This window comes from Macaca thibetana, chromosome 9 (assembly GCF_024542745.1).
Source record: "Macaca thibetana thibetana isolate TM-01 chromosome 9, ASM2454274v1, whole genome shotgun sequence".
Lineage (NCBI taxonomy): Eukaryota > Metazoa > Chordata > Mammalia > Primates > Cercopithecidae > Macaca > Macaca thibetana.
Window position 1 is genome coordinate 83,878,830 of NC_065586.1, and position 22,562 is coordinate 83,901,391.

Genomic DNA, 22,562 nt, shown 5'->3' on the forward strand with positions numbered 1-22,562 from the left:
AATAATTTTCTTCATAATTAAAGTGGAAAAGGAGAGTTACTACTAGTAGAAAGTAGAACTGTACCCTTGAAATGTGTGTGTGTGTGTGTGTGTGTGTGTGTGTGGTTACAGATCAATTTAACTTAAAACTTCTTGGTTAGAGATAAAACTGGTGTTTATTAGCCTTAATTTACATGAAAAATGCAAAATGTTAGGCCAGGCACAGTGGCTCATGCCTGTAATCACATAACTTTGGGAGACTGAGGCGAGCAGATCACTTGAGGTCAGGAGTTCAAGACAGCCTGGCCAACATGGTGAAACCCGTCTCTACTGAAAATACAAAAGCTAGCCAGGCGCAGTGGCACATGCCTGCAATCCTAGCTACTTGGGAGACTGAGGCAGGAGAATTGCTGGAACCCGGGAGGCAAGGTTGCAGTGGGCTGAGATCACACCACTGCACTTCAGAGTGGGTGACAGAGCGAGACTCCATCTCAAAAAAAAAAGAAAAATTTGAAAACACAGAGTATTTTTTAATCTGCAAGAGCTTTATAGCCTTTTATTCATATGTATAAGCTTTTAAAGATGAGTAAAATTTTAATTTAGTGTGGACTTTCCACTCATTTGAAATCCTATATTACAGGTGTTAATTCAATTTTAGTGAGTGTGCATCATGGCTCAGAGAGATAGGACTAGAATGAGGAGGTCACATTGGAGACTCTGAAACAGATACATGTGAGCCTCCCAACTTTTTAATATTTGTTAATCCAGAAATGTTGAATTTCGGGTGCTGACAAGGCAGCAGGTAGATAATAATTGCAAAGTTAAGAAAATAGACTATAATTTTGATGGTAAACTAATTGATTAAATTTTAAAATGTACTTTTCCATGGTTTTCTTTGAATTGTCAGTAATTTTGTTTCAACTGGTATTCACACATAAATTATTCACCCAATGTTGACAACTAGTAGATTTACATATTTTTTATGTTTGCCTATCCTTTTTTGGGTAAGGATTAACAGAATGTATAAACACCTACATTATAGGTACACTACTAATCACTTGCTACTTGAAAAAACCTAAAGCTTTGAAATCTTTTTATTATTGCACACAGACTTACGCCAAAAATGGAGATAAAGAGAAAAATGTCATCCACTAAACCCCAACAAATAATGTCGACAATGTGGTCTTTTCGTAGACTTGCATTGACTTAATTTTTTAAAAAAATGTTATTGCATATTTTGACTAGATTATAAATGCATATGGTTAAAAAATTCACATGATTCAAAAAAGTTCCCCTCCCACTCATCTTCCATGTGATATTTCCTTTAGCTAACCTACTTAGCAATTCTATATTTATCCTGCTAAACATGAATGACAGTTGTTTGCTGAAATTACATTGAATGTGATGTAATAAGTCATTGTAAGTTTACATTTTTTAGCTTTAATAATTTTTAATGTTTTAATGAAGAGTAGTAGTACTGCTCTTCAAAGTACTACTATTTTCCCTTACCTTTTACTGTTTTGTTAAGAAAATCATATAGAAATAAAATTCCAGCTATTCAAAAACTGTACCTTAAGTACAGGTAGAGAATTGCTAAAACCGTATACTATTTTGTAGTTTTAGCATGCTTTTGTGTAACTGCATCTGGTGTTTGATCCTCATGAGAACCCTGTTAAGAAGGAAGGGTACATATTATTGTCCTGATTTTCCTTCGAAAACACGTCAGAGTTTGTATTTTGACTGTCAGCATTGAAATACAAGTCTTTTATTTATAAAATTGTGGTCTTTATACTGTGGCCAAAATCTTAAATCACTTGTCAGGATTAGAAATGGTTTATACCTGTTTTTTTGACATTTATACACGTACACACATATTTTTAAATTGTCTATAATAAAATCATGCGCATCTTTGAAAAAATATTAGGAGTACTACAATGGATACCTACATTCTTGCTATTTATCATACCTGGTTTTTTGTTTGTTTGTTTTTTGAGACAGTCTGTCTCTGTTGTCCAGGCTGGAGTGCAGTGGCGCGATCTCAGCTCATTGCAACCTCCGTCTCCCAGGCTCAAGTGATTGTCCTGCCTCAACCTCCCAAGTAGCTGGGACTACAGGTACACACCACCACGCCCAGCTAATTTTTTGTATTTTTGGTAGAGACGGGGTTTCACCATGTTGGCCAGGCTGGTCTCGAACTCCTGACCTCAAGTGATTCAGCCCGCCTTGGCCTCCCAAAGTGCTGAGATTACAGGTTGTGAGCCACTGTGCCCGGCCTGTTTTTAAATTCACATAAATATGTTTTATATTTTTCATTAGGGAGAATAAGGTTATTTGTGTCCAGAATTTTTAAGACACTGGGGAGGTGCAGATGCCAGTAGTAATTTAAAGAGAAATAATTGCAAATTCTTTTTCCTCCTGAGTATACTTTCATTTAAATTACAGTTTTTTGTAAGTTACTTTTAACTGTTAAACTTCTTAATGTTGCTTATTGTTTGTCTTATATTTCTAGGTTGGATTTTTCTTAAGTCACATGTCTAATAAACCCTTAAATACCTCATTTATTCATCATCGTTAGTGAATGCATTATTGTACATATTAGATTTTTCTCTTTAGATAACTCAGCTTCCCCTATTAAATGCCACATATATTATATATATTTTGTTTATGTTTTATTATTTAATGAACTCTTGAGAACTACATGCATTTTAATCATTTGTAATACTTACATTTTCTAAAATCCTTCATTTTCCCCTGGTTTCTTCAGCAAAGAGATGCATGTAGTACAGGGATAGCTTTACTTCTGTTAGAAGATTGTTGCACACATTTACATCATCTGCATACTCCTGTTTTTGTTGGACTCTAATGCCAGCATCAGTTTTTGCTGCTGCTATTTCTGCCTCTTAAAGGCAGTATGCCTCTGTCTAGTTTGCTGATTCTGATACGCTTTGCCCTGGAAAGTAGGTAATCAAGTTTGTGAGGAACTGTGTGTTTAAGGAGTCCATAAATCCTTGTGGGGAGCCCTAGGTGTAAAGAGCACAGCTGTAGGGCAGAGGCCTTTGACATTTATTTTGGATATGCAGTGGCCTTTGCCTATGGGGTTCATGGGTCAGAGCACTGTTGTGACCTTTGAATAAATGGGGTGTTGCGATAATTGTTTCAAGGGAGAAGAGTTATTCTTATATTATCCTTTGTATTGATATTGCTCTTATTTATTACTGAGCTGGATTTAAGTATTAATCATTTAAGGTCAAATTTCTAATGTGCATATGTTCTTCAATGGCTACAACCCAGTTACTATAGCAATTTAGTGAAATAACTATAATGGAACATTTTTTTTGAATTTGGCTTCTCTTTTTTTTTTTCTGTCCACCAGGGAGTAACTATTCCCAGTCAGAGGCGCTATGTGTATTATTATAGCTACCTGTTAAAGAATCACCTGGATTATAGACCAGTGGCACTGTTGTTTCACAAGATGATGTTTGAAACTATTCCAATGTTCAGTGGCGGAACTTGCAGTAAGTGCTCTGAATTCTCATCCTTCCATGTATTGGAACAGTTTTCTTACCATATCTAGAAGTTTATATAAAAATTTAGAAAGAAATTTACCACATTTAAAATTTATGCAGGAGACTGTATTTCTGAAGCATTTGAACAAATTAATTAGCTTTGTTGTTCAACTCATTGGACTAAAGAAGCCAAAAGCAATGGGTTTTAATGTAGTCGAAGCCAAATTATATTTATGAAAGAAATATTCTGTGTTATACACCAAATACAGCCCAATTCTGACCAGATGATGGAAGAACCTGTCCCATCAGAGGTCCAGCATGAGGTCCAGCAGAGGTCCACCAGAGGAGTTCAGCAATTTGCTGGTCTTAGGGCAGGGATCAAGTCCTTAATATCTTAGGGAAACTAGGTATTGACAATAATGGTGACAAAGCAATAAAAAGGAAAGGAAGAAGTGATAAGACATGGCAGCAAGCTGAAGTAAGATTAGTAAAGAATAGGAATCAAAGTATGTGGAGTGTTAGAGAAAACCTGGATTTAGATCTGGATTCCCGTCCTAGATCTGTCATTAATCTATTGTGTAACCCTGGGCACATCATCTACCTCTCTTTGAGTTTGCTTGTCAATAAAATGAAGAGACTTTGAAATCTGAAACTTCTGGATAAGTATGAAGTACAGATTATATCACTGATGTCTGCCTCTAATTTATTTCTCCCTTTTACCCTAATCTCTATAAGTCTACCTCAGTCATCCTGATCCTATTCTACTTCTCCGATCATGTTTGTCAGATAGGTGTGATCATCATCATTAGATCTGTTCTGTATTCTTAGAGACAGATAACTTTATCAAAGACCGGAGTTTATTAGTATAGCATGTTAAATAAAGGCTTCTAAAGAGTCTCATTGATGCTCTTTACATCTCAGTACAGTTTTTAAAACTGCTGAATGCAAGGTACTGGGCTGTTGGAAGTGACTAATAAAGGAATGTAACAGATTCATAGAGAAGGAAAAAGGAAGAAAAAACTCATGCTCTTCCTGTAGTATTGATGTCAGTGTAAGAGCCAAGAGAAAGGCATAAAGTATCATGGAGATATTAAGGGAGAGAAAATATTCACTTTAGTAATCTTTCCTAATTTTCTAGTTTCCTCTTATGTACTCTGATTTAATACTGTAGTAAAGCTTTAATAAAAAACTAGCTATATGTAATTAAGTGGGAGGTTGTGGGGCTAGGCATAAGGCTCACACCTGTAACCACAGCACTTTGGGAGGCTGAGGCAGGCAGATCACTTGATCTCAGGAGTTTGAGACCAGCGTGGGCAACAAGGTGAAACCCCATCTCTACTAAAAACACAAAAATTAGCTGGGCATGGTGGCGCGCACCTGTAGTCCCAGCTTCTCGGGAGACTGAGGCAGGAGAATCACTTGAACCTGGGAGGCCAAGGTTGCAGTGAGCTGAGATCATGCCACTGCACTCCATCCTGGGCATTGGAGCAAGACTTTGTCTTAGAAATAAATAAATAAAAATAAAATAAAATAAATGGGAGGTTCTGTGTATCAATTACAAATGCTACATTCAGAAAAGCTTTTGAAGGTTTTCAAACAGTTTCTTAAAGGAGGTTCACCAGCTCTTTATTGAACATTGGAAAAAACATACAGTTTAGATTGGCATTAAAACTGAAAGAAGTGGCCAGACGCAGTGGCTCACACCTGTAATCCCAGCACTTTGGAAGGCCGAGGTGGACAGGTCACCTGAGGTCAGGAGTTCAAGACCAGCCTGGCCAACATGGTGAAACCCCAACTCTACTAAAAATACAAAAATTAGCCAGGCGTGGTGATGCATGCCTGTAGTCCCAGGTACTTGGAAGGCTGAGGCAGGAGAATCGCTTGAAGCCAGAAGTTACAGTGAGCCGAGATTGTGTCATTGCACTCCAGCCAAGGCAATAAGAGTAAGACTCCGCATCAAAAAAAAAAAAGACTCCTGAAAGAAGTATTACAGGCAATGGGAAATAGCTTCAGTTGAAGTGCAGCAGAAGGAAAAAGCTAGACAAGAATGTAGTGACAGATAATAGGTATGGAACGTATGACTGACTGTTAGAGGATCCTGAATGGGGATAACAGACTTGATTTGATAAATACTGAGATGTCATGATAACACTTGAGGATTAAACCATGTTTTTAAGGACAGTTGTATGCAAAGTTATAATCGCAAGAGTAAAACATAGTGGAAAAGAAACCAGTAATAAAACTTGCCTTAATGCAGGTATGCTAAGACAATCAAATGGGATTTCATTAATTTTTTATTTGCCATTTATAGCTAAAGATTTTGTAAAAGTTTTGATCCCAGTCAGGTGAAATAGTCACAGAAAGAAAGAAAAGTGAATCTGAGACTTGAAGACATTAATGTTGATATTTTGGTTTTAAACGTGTTTTAAATCTCGTAAAAGTGAGCTTCTCACATGACAATATTCAGTGGGTACTTGGGAGTATGGGTTCGAATCTAGGTAGGAGATATATCGATATTTTGGGCAGCGTCAGGAAAGGGAGAGTAGTTAAGCCTTTCATATAAATATGGTCTGGAGTTTGGGGATGGGAATGCTCGGAGGAAAGGAAGAAAAGGAGAGGGTGAGGACTGTGATAAGAATGGCAACTTGGGTTTAGGAAGAAGAGGAATCAATAAAGAAAACAGAGGTAGTGCTGAAAATACAGCATCTTCTGTAGGGATTTGCAGCTTTTTCTTACTTGATTTTTGTCTTAGTATTTCCAAGTGATAGAAAAAGTTACTATACTCTAGACATTTAACAGGGTTAAAAATGTTACTGAAAGATGATCAGTGTGGTTTTCTTTCAAGACTATAACAATATGTATATATCTAAGGAAATTTAATTCTGACTTTAAAAAATTGTTTTACTTGTATAAATTTAGGGATACAAGTGTAATTTTGTTACGTGTATAGATTGTGTAGTGGTCAAGTCAGGGCTTTTAGGGTGTCCATCATCTGAATAATATACATTGTACCCATTAAGTAATTTCTCATTATCTCCTCTCCCTTTCAAGTCTCCACTATCTCCCATTCTCTGCATTCTGATTTTCATTTGCTAGGTGTATTAGGTTGTTTTTGCGTTGCTATAAAGAAATACTAGAGACTGAGTATTAAACAGGTTTAACCTGTTTTCTTTATAAATTCTTCTTTAATTGGTTCATGGTTCTGCACGCTATACAGAAAGCATAGCAGCATCTGCTTCTGGGGAGGCCTCAACAAGCCTCCAATCATGGCTGAAGGCAAAAGGGGAGCATGGTGAGAATGGGAGCAAGAAAGAGAAGGAGTGGTGGGGAGAAGGTGCCACCCACTTTTAAATGCCAGCTCACTTATCACGAAGAGGATGGCCCAAGCCATTCATGTGGAATCTGCCCCCATGATTCAAGCACCTTCCACCAGGCCCCACCTCTAGCATTGGGGATTACAATTCAACCTCAGATTTGGGAGGGAAAGATATCCAGACTATATCACTAGGTCTGGATCTTGTTATTTATTTTTTGGAACATACTCAGTCATATACGAGGATATATATTGTAGAAGTCCACAGAACCATACTAATATTGGACTTCTGCTTGGTTAGGTCTTATCTATCTGAAACATGATATTCATATTGCAGAGAAGATTATTTTCTTTAGTGATTGAGGAAATCTTTACTAATAGATTTTTATATAATACTAAAATATTTGAAGATGTACATTTTGGATGTAGTTTAATTGAAACCTGGAAGTACTATTAATTTGCTTTTGAAAGTCCTAAAATCAGGGTTATCAGATTCTGAATTAATGGAGTTTAAAAAGATTACAAGGCAGTTTTGCAATTTTATTCTGATTAATTTTATCACAGCTTTGGAATCCTACTTTGTTTATTTGCTTCTTCAAGTTAGATTTCCCAGCGAAATTTCAGTATCACATAAAGTCTTATGAAATGGCCCATTGCACTTTGAACTTTGAGGGAAGGAAGTGAAATTTATTGATAGATTGTTGGTGTAATATTTCTCCTGTTTGTGGTAGCTTTTTCAAATAATGTATCTTAGAAGACCATGTTAGAATAACCTGCATGCTTTTATCAAACATATTATGTGATTGCTGATAGTGCTTTAAATATTACATAGAAATAGTAGTAGGTGTTTACTAAACTGGAAATTTCGTATAACTTGGTTTAGCTTTTGCCTTGTTCTCAGTGACATTGATAAAAATGTAAGACTTTTGTTTATCTTTTAGAATAATGACACCTTTTGGTGCTGAAAATTTTTTGTTTGTTATATATATACACATAGTATATATATAAAATATATGTAAATATAATATTTCTCATAACTTTATGTAAGCTTGTGTTTCTCTTTCTCTGTAATCTTTGCATGTTTTCTTCAAATGGCACTTCATAACCTCCTAAGGTTAATAAATTTCTTTATAATGGACTTTTGTTTTCTAATTCCTCAACGTATGACAAATGAATTATATATACTTTGTCAAATTATTTAGGTAACTTTAAGTTTTTGATGTCCTGGGATCATAACATTCATCAGTCTTTAATTTCTGTCATTAAGGTCATTAGCTATAAATGAATTTATGAGTAGATTTAAAAAATAAAACATATAGGCTGGGCGCGGTGGCTCAAGCCTGTAATCCCAGCACTTTGGGAGGCCGAGATGGGTGGATCACGAGGTCAGGAGATCGAGACCATCCTGGCTAACACGGTGAAACCCCGTCTCTACTAAGAAATACAAAAAACTAGCCGGGCGAGGTGGTGGGCGCCTGTAGTCCCAGCTACTCGGGAGGCTGAGGCCGGAGAATGGCGTGAACCCGGGAGGCGGAGCTTGCAGTGAGCTGAGATGCGGCCACTGCACTCCAGCCTGGGCTACAGAGCGAGACTCCGTCTCAAAAAATATATATATATATATAATCCTTCCCTTAACACACTTTCCCACCATTTGGTTGAATTGCTAGTGTAAAAGCATGATAAATTTTGAGAAGTTATATTTTACCAGTTACTTTATTTTTTTATTTATTTATTTTTTTGAGACAGAGTCTTGCTCAGTCGCCCAGGCTGGAGTGCAGTGGCGCCATCTCAGCTCACTGCAAGCTCCGCCTCCCGGGTTCACTCCATTCTTCTGCCTCAGCCTCCCGAGTAGCTGGGACTACAGGCGCCCGCCGCCAGGCCCGGCTAATTTTTTGCATTTTTAGTAGAGACGGGGTTTCACCGTGTTAGCCAGGATCGTTTCGATCTCCTGACCTCATGATCCGCCCGCCTCGGCCTCCCAAAGTGCTGGGATTACAGGCGTAAGCCACTGCGCCCGGCCAGTTAACTTTATTTTTTACCAGTTGTTTAAAACAGACATGGGCCAAAGCCAGAATACTTGTTAATGAAAATGAGATGTTTTGGAGGAAAGGGAGGTTGTGCTGCAGTTTTTACTTGAACTCTGTTGCATTTCTTTACAGAAATTTCAAATCTTTTGTTTCCTGTTTATGATGGTAGCATTATATATCTTTAAAATGTGATCTATAGGTAAAATGAATGATGGTTAAATTTTTAAATAAATATTTAGACTTGTGTTTTTGAAATTTATTATAACATTGTTATAGGTTTTATCCTCTTTCTCTTGTGAACATGTAATGATTTATATTTTGTGATCTTTGCCACATGCTAGAGACTTCAGAATACTATAGCAAATATCTGTCTTCTTTATGTTTTAAAATTTTTCCTGACCACTGCCTGTTGATACCTGTCTTAAAAGTTATTTTGATGTTGTTCACAAATGTACCAGATAATTATTTCATCGTTTTTAATGCTTAAAGTTTTTATTTATATTAGGATTTTTAGTATGATTTTAATGTTAAAGTTTTGAAGTTATTCTGCCGCTAAAAGTCTAATCTTGGGACTTACTATTCAGGAAACAGAAATTGACTTTTATACAAGTAATAGGACCTTATTTTGAAAGTTCAAACTGGAGAAAATCTTACATTTTTTCTATTTCTATTTCATTTATTTCCATTGATTTGCTTTAGATCAAGATTGCAGATGCGGAATCCATATTTTGTGAATATTGCTGATATTAATCATTAAAATCACTTTTGACAGTTTGACAGTTAAAGGCATTTCCTGTGAAATGATACTAGTATGTATTTAACCATGCAGATCCTCAGTTTGTGGTCTGCCAGCTAAAGGTGAAGATATATTCCTCCAATTCAGGCCCCACACGACGGGAAGACAAGTTCATGTACTTTGAGTTCCCTCAGCCGTTACCTGTGTGTGGTGATATCAAAGTAGAGTTCTTCCACAAACAGAACAAGATGCTAAAAAAGGTTTGTACTTTACTTTTATTGGGAGAAATATCCAAAATACGGACAGATTAAAAGCTATATTTTATTTTATGACATGTAAGGAACTATAATTTGTTTTCTATTAGATATGCAGGTGTTTTGCTTACTCTGGCATTGGTGAGACACTATAAGGGTAAATAATCCTATTTGAAGGAAAAGGCCTTACAGCATTGGAACATGAGAGGAATTTTCCTTAACAAGGATGGTTAACTGAGAAGAAATTAGCATGGGACCAAGATTTTAAAAATTTTGGTCTATAGTAGAAATGAGATCTGTTCTGTGGTCTTACATAGTGACACAAACCACTTTTTCTTCATTTTGGCTTACGTTTCTTTTTCTTTCCCCCTTTTTTTTTTCCTTTTTGTTAGAGAGAGGGTCTCGTTCTATTGCCCAGGCTGAGTAGCTAAGACTACAAGCATGTGCCACCACACCCAGCTAATTTTTTTATTTTTTTATTTTTTTATTTTTTAGGGAAAGAGTCTCACTGTGTTGCCCAGTCTGGTCTCAAACTCCTGGGCACAAGCAGTCCTCATGCTTCGGCATCCCAAAGTGTTGGAATTATAGGAGTGAGCCATCATGCCTGACCTTGTATTTCTTAAGACTTGATTATTTTCTATTTAGCTTCTGTGGATTTACTGATTAGTTTTTTAACTAGGAGAGAAATCAGTATGAAGAGGAAGTAATAAAGAATGAAAGCATGGTATTGAAATGTGCAGGTTTAGAAAGTTAATCAAGTTGGAATTTGATTGGCCTGTATTTAGAGAAGGCAACGACTTAGTTTAAAACCAACTACTGGCCCAGCGCGGTGGCTCACACCTGTAATTCCAGCACTTTGGGAGGCTGAGGCAGGCAGATCACCTGAGGTCAGGTGTTCGAGACCACCCTGGTCAACATAGTAAAACCCCGTCTCTACTAAAAATACAAAAAAATTAGCCGGGTATGGTGGCAGGTGCCTGTTATCCCAGCTACTCAGGAGGATTGAGGTGGGAGAATTGCTTGAACCCAAGAGGTGGAGGTTGCATGAGCCAAGAATGCACTGTTGCACTCCAGCCTGGGCAACAAGAGTGAAACTCTGTCTCAAAGAAAAAGGAAAAAAAAAAACCAAAAACCAACTGTCTTCATTTAAAATATTAAATGTGTATATTTAAAGTGAGACTAAGGTGCAACATTTTTAGATAGTAATGAAGAAAAGCAGTAAATTTGTATTGTTGCTGCCTTGTTAAACATACTAGATAGCATATTGCTAATCTTTAAACATTCTCAATAATAGGATATATTTAGTTGTTCTGATTTTTAGCTTTTCTTTTGAAAGAAAATAAGAGGAAGTTTCATTTACTGCACAATTTTAAATGCTGCTTTGACGTATCAGAAGAAATATAATTTCCTTTATCCAGAATCCAAGTAGCTGGAAAAAAAAAATCAAAATGTACTGAACATCTTTTTTTAAACCAGAAACCCATTTCCTATCATCTGTACAAGTAAAAGTTAAATATATCTCAATAACTTTGAAAAATTATTTTTTGATAATCCAGGAAGTATTAACAACTGTTTTAAAATTAAGATAACTAGTAATTTTTATTTTGCTTTCAAAAATAGGCACCTCCATCATCATCTCTGCATACCTTTAGTAATTTACTAATTCTTATTTCCCTTCATCTGTACTTTAACACATGCAAAATTGAAGGTTAATATCTTATGATTTACTTGTTTATCCTTGACTACACAAATTTCCATTTTATTGATTTTCCCTGCCTTATTTAAGAATATGCTGTGATTAAAACAGACAAAAAGTTTTAGTATAATCCATATATATATATGGAATTCACCTTTTTGTTATTTAAATATTATTAGCTTATTTTCTTCTAATTCTAAGTAAAATACAGTTACTGGCTGAAATAATTGAAATAAGCAAAAAAAATTTAAAGACTTGTAAACAAAGTTACTTTGTCAGGTACTGCTAAAAGATGCAATAAAATTTAAGACATAATATCCTTAAAGATCTTATTTTCTAGGGGAAAAAAAACTTTTAAGGTAAATTAGAATAAAAGATTTAAATGGCATTTTAAGGTACCAATAAGATGACACAAGGTTGTACATCATTAATTGCCAAATTATTTATGCAGGCCAGATTTCTGTGTTGGTCAATAGAGGTTTAAAGTGATGAACTTCTGTTGTGGTTTTTTATTAAGAAAGTATTATCTTATTAGAAGTGATTTTTTTAAGAACAAGCATTTTATAACATCAAAAGAAATCAGTAGTACTCTTCCCTATCCCCTCATATTTATTCTGAAAGTATTGAAGCATTATATTGTCATGTAAGAAAGTAGAGCTTCTCATGTTTGTATTGCTGTAGAAGTAAACATGTATTTGTGGTGTGTCATCAGGGAAGTTGCACTCTCCTTCTAAGAACTTTTGTTAAAGTAAATCTTGGAATAGGTAGCTCATTTGAAAAGTAGAAGAAATTAAGTCCATATCTGAATTTTGTTTTTATATGTATGTACACATAAACTAAAAACATATTTAAAGCTAGTATTAGACTAGAAAAGAGGTTTTTTTACTTAAAAATTTAAGACAAAAGTAATTTATCTTAGATCTTGTGAGATTGTAGTTTTGGTTTAAAATTTGAGTGCCGAAAAATCATGTGAATGAAAATGCAACAGATAACTCAGATTGCCTTATAATAGTCTTTGTGTTTACCTTTATTCAAAATATCAAATGATAGTTTATTTTGTTGACATTTTGGCAAATGTTTAACGCAGATGACATATTTTCTTTTTTAAAAAAATAAAACATCATTAATTAAAATATGTCATTTCTTTTTCTTTTTTTTTTTTTTTTTTTTTTTTTTTTTTTAGGACAAAATGTTTCACTTTTGGGTAAATACATTCTTCATACCAGGACCAGAGGAAACCTCAGAAAAAGTAGAAAATGGAAGTCTATGTGATCAAGAAATTGATAGCATTTGCAGTATAGAGCGTGCAGATAATGACAAGGAATATCTAGTACTTACTTTAACAAAAAATGATCTTGACAAAGCAAATAAAGACAAAGCCAACCGATACTTTTCTCCAAATTTTAAGGTCAGTTAAATTAAACATTTTGTGGGGGTTGGTGACTTGTATGTGTGTGATGTGTGTTTAATTCTAGGAGTACAGCTGATGAAGAACTTGCTTGACAAGTTTTTAAATTATGTATTATTTAGAAGCTGTGTTTACATAGCAGTAACATGAAAGTTTCTAATAAAATACCCAATGTACACGGAGTCAAAAAAGCTGCAGTTTTCCTTTTCCCAATTCTTTGTTGTTGTTTGGTAAAATCTGGTGCAAAGGTGCGGGAGGGGGCTAAATGACTGGGATATGAAGTAGGAATGGGAGAGGAAAGAAATGGATGGAAACTCAGTCATTTGGGAATGATTGATATGGAATGTTTTTACTGCTTCCACTCCTGTCTCCCTTCCAATTTATTCTCAACCCCTCAGAGTGATCTTAAAAATAGACTTGATTGTGTCACTTCTGTTTACACTTTATAAAGACCTTGTGTTTTTTTTTTTTTTACCATGACCTACAAGGACCATCATAATTTAGCACAGGCCTACCTCCTACATCAGCACTAATCACCTTCTCTCTTTGCTGCTTGAGATTCAGTCATACTGGTCTCTTTTCAGTTCTTCAAAATGCTAAGCTTCTGCTTCTAGTCGTTCCAGTTCTTTTCCTTCTCCCGGTACCTTTTCATCTCAGCCTTTTCCCCCGACCTTCTCATAGCTATCTTCATATTTCCAGCCTTAGCTTCAATCTCATATTCTCTGAAGGTCTCTGATTGTCCTCCTGTTATTCTTTTTTTAAAAAATCCTATTTCCTTATGTTGTGTCTTACAATTATTTGGTTTGTTTCATTTTTGTGTATATATGATATATGTATTTATACATAGGTATATATATCTACTTATAGACAATAATTGTTCAGATTTAAAAAATCTGATTTGTAAACATTCCCAAATGGTTTGCCTTTTTTTTCTTCCCCTTTCCTATTTCTTGTTCTACCTGATTTTCCCCTGTTCATTCACCACACTCTTTTCTTTCTCTTTTTTACTCTCTCTTAATTTGTCATTCAATTTTTATAACATGTAACAAATCTAACTGTAGCTTCTGAGTTTTTAAGAATATTGCTAGTAATACTTCACCTGTAATCCCAGCACTTTGGGAGGCTAAGGCAGGCAGAGCACTTGAGGCTAGGAGTTTAAGACCAGCCAGGCCAATATGGCGAAACCCTGTCTGCACTAAAAATACAAAAATTAGCTGGGCGTGGTGTCACACACCTGTAATCCCAGCACTTGGGAGGCTGAGGCACAAGAATTGCTTGAGCCTGGGAGGTGGAGGTTGCAGTGAGCCGAGATCACACCAGTGCACATGCACTTCAGTGACACAACAAGACTCTCTCTTAATAAAAAAGAAAAGAAAGAAAGAAAGAAATATATATATATGTTTGTATATTGGTAGTAATAGTAATACTTAAAAAAAGGTAAAGGGGCCCCTACATGTTTTAAGTGAAAATAGATCTAACGTTAAATGCCTTTAGCTCTTAAATTTTTTTAAGTGTTTAGAAATTTCCCTTTTTAAAAAATTTTAATACATAATAATTGTACATATTTATGGGATACAGAGTGATATTTTCATGTATGCAGTGTGTGATGATCAAATCAGGATAAGAGCATATGAATCACCTTAAACATTTGTCATTTGTTTGTGTTGGGAACATTTAAACTTCTATCTTCTAGCTATTTGAAAATATACGGTAAATTATTGTTGACTAGTTAGAGTTCTATAGAATGCTATAATTTATTCCTCCTGTCTGTAATTTTTTGTCTTTTAACCAACATCTGCCTATCCTCCCCTACCCCTCCCTTTCCCAGCCTCTAATAACCACACTCCTATGAGCTCAACTTTTTTAGCTCCCATGTATGAGTGAAAACATACAGTATTTATCTTTCTGTACCTGACTTATTTTACTTGACATCATGTCCTCCGGGCTAGACATTCTCTTTAGAATCCACAGGTTTCCTTTCTTTTCTCTAAATCTGCATTTTGCTCAACCATTAACTTTTAAAATGTCTTTTTCCCTTTAGTTTTATTGTTTTCTGTTTCAATATTGCAAGACGTTTTATATTTGTGACTACAAATAAAAACTCTCCGTTATTAGTAAACAAATACAATGTCATATAGTGGTAAGTGCTATAAAAAATAGAGACAGGATAGAGAGTAATTTTGGTTTGTGTGTTTTTTGTTTTTTAGCTAGGATGATTAGAGAAGGCCCAACCAAGCAAATAACATTTAAGCAGAGGCCTAAATCATGAGTGAGTTATACAGATATCTGGGAAAAGAGGGAAGAGTAGAGATGCAGAAGCCCTTAGACAAGAATGAGCTTGGTATATTTGAAGAGTGGATACGTCATTTTGACTAAAACAGAGTGGACGAGAAAACCAGTCCAAGTGTAAAGATACTAGTATGTGTTCAGCATAGGAAGGATGTAATCTGAATTTTGTGTTTAATATTCCCTGTGTTAATGCTTTCCAAACATAGACGAGTGAGGCAAGTAGGGAGAAGGGGTAATAATGGAAGCTGGGAGATTGGTTAAGAGGCACTTGACCATCCTGGCTAACACGGTGAAACCCCATCTCTACTAAAAATACAAAAAATTAGCCAGGCATGGTGGCGGGCACCTGTAGTCCCAGCTACTCGGGAGGCTGAGGCAGGAGAATGGCGTGAACCTGGCGGAGCTTGCAGTGAGCCGAGATCGCACCACTGCACTCCGGCTTGGGCGACAGAGCGAGAGTCCGTCTCAAAAAAAAAAAAAAAAAAAAAAAAAAAGGCATTTGAATAGTTTAGTAAAGGTGAGAGATGTTTGCTTCTTGTTGCCCCTCACTGCGTAGAATAGTGGCAGTGAAGGGTAACAAGAAGCTGTCAGATTAACTTAAAGAGTTTACTGATGCAGTGGATGTTGGTTGTAAGAGAAGAATTGGTAATGACTCTTAGATAATAGGGGAGGGGCTATCAATATAATATAATGAAGAAGGGGTTTGAAGTCAGATCTGATTTAAATCTCACATCCACTACCTACTGTTAATAGTTATGTAGCCTTTAACAAGTTCCCTAACCTTTCTGGGCGGTAGCTACCTCCCCTTGGAAATGGAAATACCTAACATGTAGGGTTGTTTTGACAGTTATTTTCACTAGGCATGTAAAGGCCCTTGGCTCTCTGTTTAGACCACTGTATTATGTTAATATCTCTCTCCTTCCTCCCTTTAGGTAAAGTTTTTAGGGCAATAAATCCCAGCATCAATGTTGATCAGTAGTTTGTGTCTGTGTAGTGTTGTTTATATCAAAAACTACATTGAAGCCGGGCACAGTGGCTAACGCCTAAAATCCCAACCTTTGGGAGGCCAAGGTGGGCAGATCACCTGAACTAAGGAGTTTGAGACCAGCCTAGGCAACATGGTGAAATCCTGTCTCTACAAAAAATATAAAAGCTAGCTAGGTGTGGTGGCATGCACCTGTAGTCCCAGCTACTTGGGAGGCTGAGGTGGGAGGATCACTTGATCCTGGGAGTTTGAGCCTGCAGTGAGCTGTGAAGATGCCACTGCACCCTAGTCTGGGTGACAGAGCAAGACCCTGTCTCAAAAAAAAAAAAAAACCAGAAAGAAATACATTGATTTTTCTCATAGGTATTAAGAGAAACATTCTTTTTGAACTCAGTCATTTGTGAATTGAATTTTATAATGCAAAGGCTATATTATGTAAACTATTGATGACTTTCAATCTGCATTTGTTTTATAGAATTGTTTAGTTAATGTTTGCAGCTTATATTAAAAAATAAAATTGAGGTTGGGCGTGGTGGCTCACACCTGTAATCCCAGCACTTTGGGAGGCTGAGGTAGGTAGATTGCCTGAGCTCAGGAGTTTGAGATCAGCCTGGACAACATGATGAAACCCCATTTCTACTACAATACAAAAAATTAGCTGGGTGTGGTGGTGTGCACCTGTAGCCCAGCTGTTCGGAATGCTAAGGCATGAGAATTGCTTGAACCTGGGAGGCAGAGGTTGCAGTGAGCTGAGATCATGCCACTGCACTCCAGCCTGGCAACAGAGCAAGACTGTCTCCAGAAATAAAAATAAATAAATTGTATTAACATCCTGATAGTTGATCTGTTCAGTACCTAGCAAGAAAGAAAATGTTGAACATCTTAATAAGAAGAGGGTCATTTAAAAGACCTCTTCAAGATCATGTTTGTTATAGTGCTGTTCATCTGCAAAATGGAATAAAAAAATTAGAATCTGTTAAAATATATTTCACTAAATAGTTTAAGATGAGTCATATTTGTGGGTTTTCATTTTAAATTTTCTTTCTCTAGGTGAAGCTGTACTTCACAAAAACAGTAGAGGAGCCGTCAAATCCAGAGGCTAGCAGTTCAACTTCTGTAACACCAGATGTTAGTGACAATGAACCTGATCATTATAGATATTCTGACACCACTGACTCTGATCCAGAGAATGAACCTTTTGATGAAGATCAGCATACACAAATTACAAAAGTCTGAATTTTTTTTTTATCAAGAGGGATAAAATACCATGAAAACAAACTTGAATAAACTGAAAATGGACCTTTTTTTTTTTAATGGCAATAGGACATTGTGTCAGATTACCAGTTATAGGAACAATTCTCTTTTCCTGACCAATCTTGTTTTACCCTATACATCCACAGGGTTTTGACACTTGTTGTCCAGTTGAAAAAAGGTTGTGTAGCTGTGTCATGTATATACCTTTTTGTGTCAAAAGGACATTTAAAATTCAATTAGGATTAATAAAGATGGCACTTTCCAATTTTATTCCAGTTTTATAAAAAGTGGAGACAGACTGATGTGTATACGTAGGAATTTTTTCCTTTTGTGTTCTGTCACCAACTGAAGTGGCTAAATACTGGTTCACATCCTACCCCTTTGCACTTGTGGCAACAGATAAGTTTGCAGTTGGCTAAGAGAAGTTTCCGAAGGGTTTTACTACATTCTAATGCATGTATTCGGGTTAGGGGAATGGAGGGAATGCTCAGAAAGGAAATACATTTTATGCTGGACTCTGGACCATATACCATCTCCAGCTATTTACACACACCTTTCTTTAGCATGCTACAGTTATTAATCTGGACATTCGAGGAATTGGCCGCTGTCACTGCTTGTTGTTTGCGCATTTTTTTTTAAAGCATATTGGTGCTAGAAAAGGCAGCTAAAGGAAGTGAATCTGTATTGGGGTACAGGAATGAACCTTCTGCAACATCTTAAGATCCACAAATGAAGGGATATAAAAATAATGTCATAGATAAGAAACACAGCAACAATGACTTAACCATATAAATGTGGAGGCTATCAACAAAGAATGGGCTTGAAACATTATAAAAATTGACAATGATTTATTAAATATGTTTTCTCAATTGTAACGACTTCTCCATCTCCTGTGTAATCAAGGCCAGTGCTAAAAGTCAGATGCTATTAGTACCTACATCAGTCAACAACTTACACTTATTTTATTAGTTTTCAATCATATACCTGCTGTGGATGCTTCATATGCTGCCTGCAAGCTTCTTTTTTCTCATTAAATATAAAATATTTTGTAATGCTGCACAGAAATTTTCAATTTGAGATTCTACAGTAAGCGTTTTTTTTCTTTGAAGATTTATGATGCACTTATTCAATAGCTGTCAGCTGTTCCACCATTTTGACCTTACACATTCTATTACAATGAGTTTTGCAGTTTTGCACATTTTTTAAATATCATTAACTGTTAGGGAATTTTACTTGAATACTGAATACATATAATGTTTATATAAAAAAGGACATTTGTGTTAAAAAGGAAATTAGAGTTGCAGTAAACTTTCAACGCTGCACAAAAAAAAAAGGACATTTGATTTTTCAGTAGAAATTGTCCTACATGTGCTTTATTGATTTGCTATTGAAAGAATAGGGTGTTTTTTGTTTTTGTTTTTGTTTTTTTTTTTTAAATGTGCAGTGTTGAATCATTTCTTCATAGTGCTACCCCGAGTTGGGACTAGGGCTTCAATTTCACTTCTTAAAAAAATTTCATCATATATTTGATATGCCCAGACTGCATACGATTTTAAGCGGAGTACAACTACTATTGTAAAGCTAATGTGAGGATACTATTAAAAAAGGATTTTTTTTCCAGAAATTTGGTGTCTTCAAATTATACCTTCACCTTGACGTTTGAATATCCAGCCATTATATTTCTTAATGGTATAAAATTCCATTTTCAATAACTTATTGGTGCTGAAATTGTTCACTAGCTGTGGTCTGACCTAGTTAATTTACAAATACAGATTGAATAGGACCTACTAGAGCAGCATTCATAGAGTTTGATGGCAAATAGATTAGGCAGAACTTCATCTAAAATATTCTTAGTAAATAATGTTGACATGTTTTCCATACCTTGTCAGTTTCATTCAACAATTTTTAAATTTTTAACAAAGCTCTTAAGATTTACACATTTATATTTAAACATCGATGAGTATTGATTGATTACTCCTAAGTTAAATTGGTAAAGTTAGAGACAACTATTCCTAACACCTCACCATTGAAATTTATATGCCACCTTGTCTTTCATAAAAGCTGAAAATTGTTACCTAAAATGAAAATCAACTTCATGTTTTGAAGATAGTTATAAATATTATTCTTTGTTACAATTTTGGGCACCGCATATTAAAACATTTATTGTTCCAGTATGTAACATGGAGGGCCAGGTCATAAATAATGACATTATAATGGGCTTTTGCACTGTTACTATTTTTCCTTTGGAATGTGAAGGTCTGAATGAGGGTTTTGATTTTGAATGTTTCAATGTTTTTGAGAAGCCTTGCTTACATTTTATGGTGTAGTCATTGGAAATGGAAAAATGGCATTATATATATTATATATATAAATATATATTATACATACTCTCCTTACTTTATTTCAGTTACCATCCCCATAGAATTTGACAAGAATTGCTATGACTGAAAGGTTTTCGAGTCCTAATTAAACCTTTATTTATGGCAGTATTCATAATTAGCCTGAAATGCATTCTGTAGGTAATCTCTGAGTTTCTGGAATGTTTTCTTAGACTTTTTGGATGTGCAGCAGCTTACATGTCTGAAGTTACTTGAAGGCATCACTTTTAAGAAAGCTTACAATTGGGCCCTGTACCATCCCAAGTCCTTTGTAGCTCCTCTTGAACATGTTTGCCATACTTTTAAAAGGGTAGTTGAATAAATAGCGTCACCATTCTTTGCTGTGGCACAGGTTATAAACTTAAGTGGAGTTTACCGGCAGCATCAAATGTTTCAGCTTTAAAAAATTAGGGTACAAGTTTAATGTTTAGTTATAGAAATTTTGTGCAATATGTTCATAACGATGGCTGTGGTTGCCACAAAGTGCCTCGTTTACCTTTAAATACTGTTAATGTGTCATGCATGCAGATGGAAGGGGTGGAACTGTGCACTAAAGTGGGGGCTTTAACTGTAGTGTTTGGCAGAGTTGCCTTCTACCTGCCAGTTCAAAAGTTCAACCTGTTTTCCTATAGAATATATATACTAAAAAATTTCAGTCTGTTAAACAGCCTTACTCAATTCAGCCTCTTCAGATACTCTTGTGCTGTGCAGCAGTGGCTCTGTGTGTAAATGCTATGCACTGAGGATACACAAAAATACCAATATGATGTGTACAGGATAATGCCTCATCCCAATCAGATGTCCATTTGTTATTGTGTTTGTTAACAACCCTTTATCTCTTAGTGTTATAAACTCCACTTAAAACTGATTAAAGTCTCATTCTTGTCATTGTGTGGGTGTTTTATTAAATGAGAGTTTATAATTCAAATTGCTTAAATCCATTGAAGTTTTAATTAATGGGCAGCCAAATGTGAATAAAAAGCTTTCAGTTTTTTTTTTTCCTGCTGTCCTTCAAAGCCTACTGTTAAAAAAAAAAAAAAAAAAAAAATGACCTGGGAGTAGAGTATCTGTCTACTCATGTTTAATTAAGAAAAACACTTATTTTTAGGGCTTTAGTCATCATTTCATAAATTGTATAAACACATTAAATAGCATTCTAGTCCTGAAAAAGTTCAAGATTCTTGGAAAATTGTGCATATTTTTACTAGGCCAGATGTTTGAAGATAATTCCCCAGAATGGATTTGATACTTTAGATTTCAATTTTGTGGCTTTTCTCTATTATTCTGTACTCTGCCATCAGCATATGGAAAGCTTCATCTACTCATCCATGACTTGTGCCATATAAAAATTGATATTTTGGAATATTCTAAAGGACTTTTTGTACTTGAATTTAATCATGTTGTTTCTAATATTCTTAAAAGCTTGAAGACTAAAGCATATCCTTTCAACAAAGCATAGTAAGGTAATAAGAAAGTGTAGTTTGTACAAATGTTTAAAAAATAAAGTAGACAATGTTACAGTGGGACTTATTTCAAGTTTACATTTTCTCCATGTAATTTTTTAAAAAGTAAATGAAAAATGTGCAATAATGTAAAATATGAAGTGTATGTGTACACACATTTTATTTTTAGGTATCTTAGGTATATGTATGGCTGAAAACTATACTGGAGTCTAAAAGTATTCTAATTTATAAGAAGATATTTTGGTGATGTTTGAAAAATAGAAATGTGCTAGTTTTGTTTTTATATCATGTCCTTAGTATGTTGTAATATGAGCTGGCTTGGTTCAGTAAATGCCATCACCATTTCCATTGAGAATTTAAAACTCACCAGTGTTTAATATGCAGGCTTCCAAAGGCTTATGAAAAAAATCAAGACCCTTAAATCTAGTTAATTTGCTGCTAACATAAAACTCTTTTGTTTCTTTTATTTTTGCCAGATAATTAGACACACATCTAAAGCTTAGTTTTAAATGGCTTAAGTGTAGCTATTGATTAGTGCTGTTGCTAGTGCAGAAAGAAATGTTTGTGAATGGAAACAGGAATATTTAGCCCAAACTGTTGTAAGGACAGTACCTGAAAACCAGGAAACAGGAAAATGGAAAAAATCTTTTAAAGATGAAATGTTGGAACCAACTTTCTTATAGAATTAATTATATGTGGCTATAGAAAGCCTAATGATTGTTGCTTATTTTTGAGAGCAAATTATTCTTTTATGACCATAATCTTGCTATTTTTCCATCTTCCAAAAGATCTTCCTTCTAATATGTGTATCAGAACATGGGTAGCCAGTCAGAGAAATTCATATTGGTTGGTAGCTTTAAAAAGTTTGTAATGTGAAGACAGGAAAGGACAAAATAGTTTGCTTTGGTGGTAGTACTCTGGTTCTTAAGCTAGATATTTTGAGACTACTTCCCCATCAAAACAACCATAAGTAGTCACTCGTAATCCTACCACCTGGAGACATAGCCATTATTAATATGTTAGTGACTATACAATCATGTTTTTTTCTGTATATTCATGTATGTTTTTTAAAAATGAAATTTATACCGTACCTGATCTCAAAGCCTTTTAGCTTAGTATATCTGTCATGAATTTGTAGGATGTTCCATTGCATCAGAAAACGGACAGTGATTTGATTACTTTCTAATGCCACAGATGCAGATTACATGTAGTTATTGAGAATCTTTTCGAATTCAGTGGGTTAATCATGAATGTCTAAATATTGTTGACATTTG

General features: G+C 35.2%; 1 protein-coding gene across 2 annotated transcripts in view; it reads left to right on the plus strand.

Annotated features, from left to right (window-relative positions):
• PTEN (phosphatase and tensin homolog) overlaps positions 1 to 20,713 on the plus strand; it is a 103,968-nt gene extending 83,255 nt beyond the window's left edge. For both annotated transcript variants that reach the window (XM_050805585.1, XM_050805586.1), the window contains 4 exons: positions 3,353 to 3,494; positions 9,655 to 9,821; positions 12,695 to 12,919; positions 17,244 to 20,713. In XM_050805585.1, coding sequence (XP_050661542.1) covers positions 3,353 to 3,494; positions 9,655 to 9,821; positions 12,695 to 12,919; positions 17,244 to 17,429 — 720 coding nt within the window. In that variant the 3' untranslated portion in view covers positions 17,430 to 20,713. The remainder of the gene's footprint in view (positions 1 to 3,352; positions 3,495 to 9,654; positions 9,822 to 12,694; positions 12,920 to 17,243) is intronic.
• The last annotated feature ends 1,849 nt before the right edge of the window (positions 20,714 to 22,562 follow it).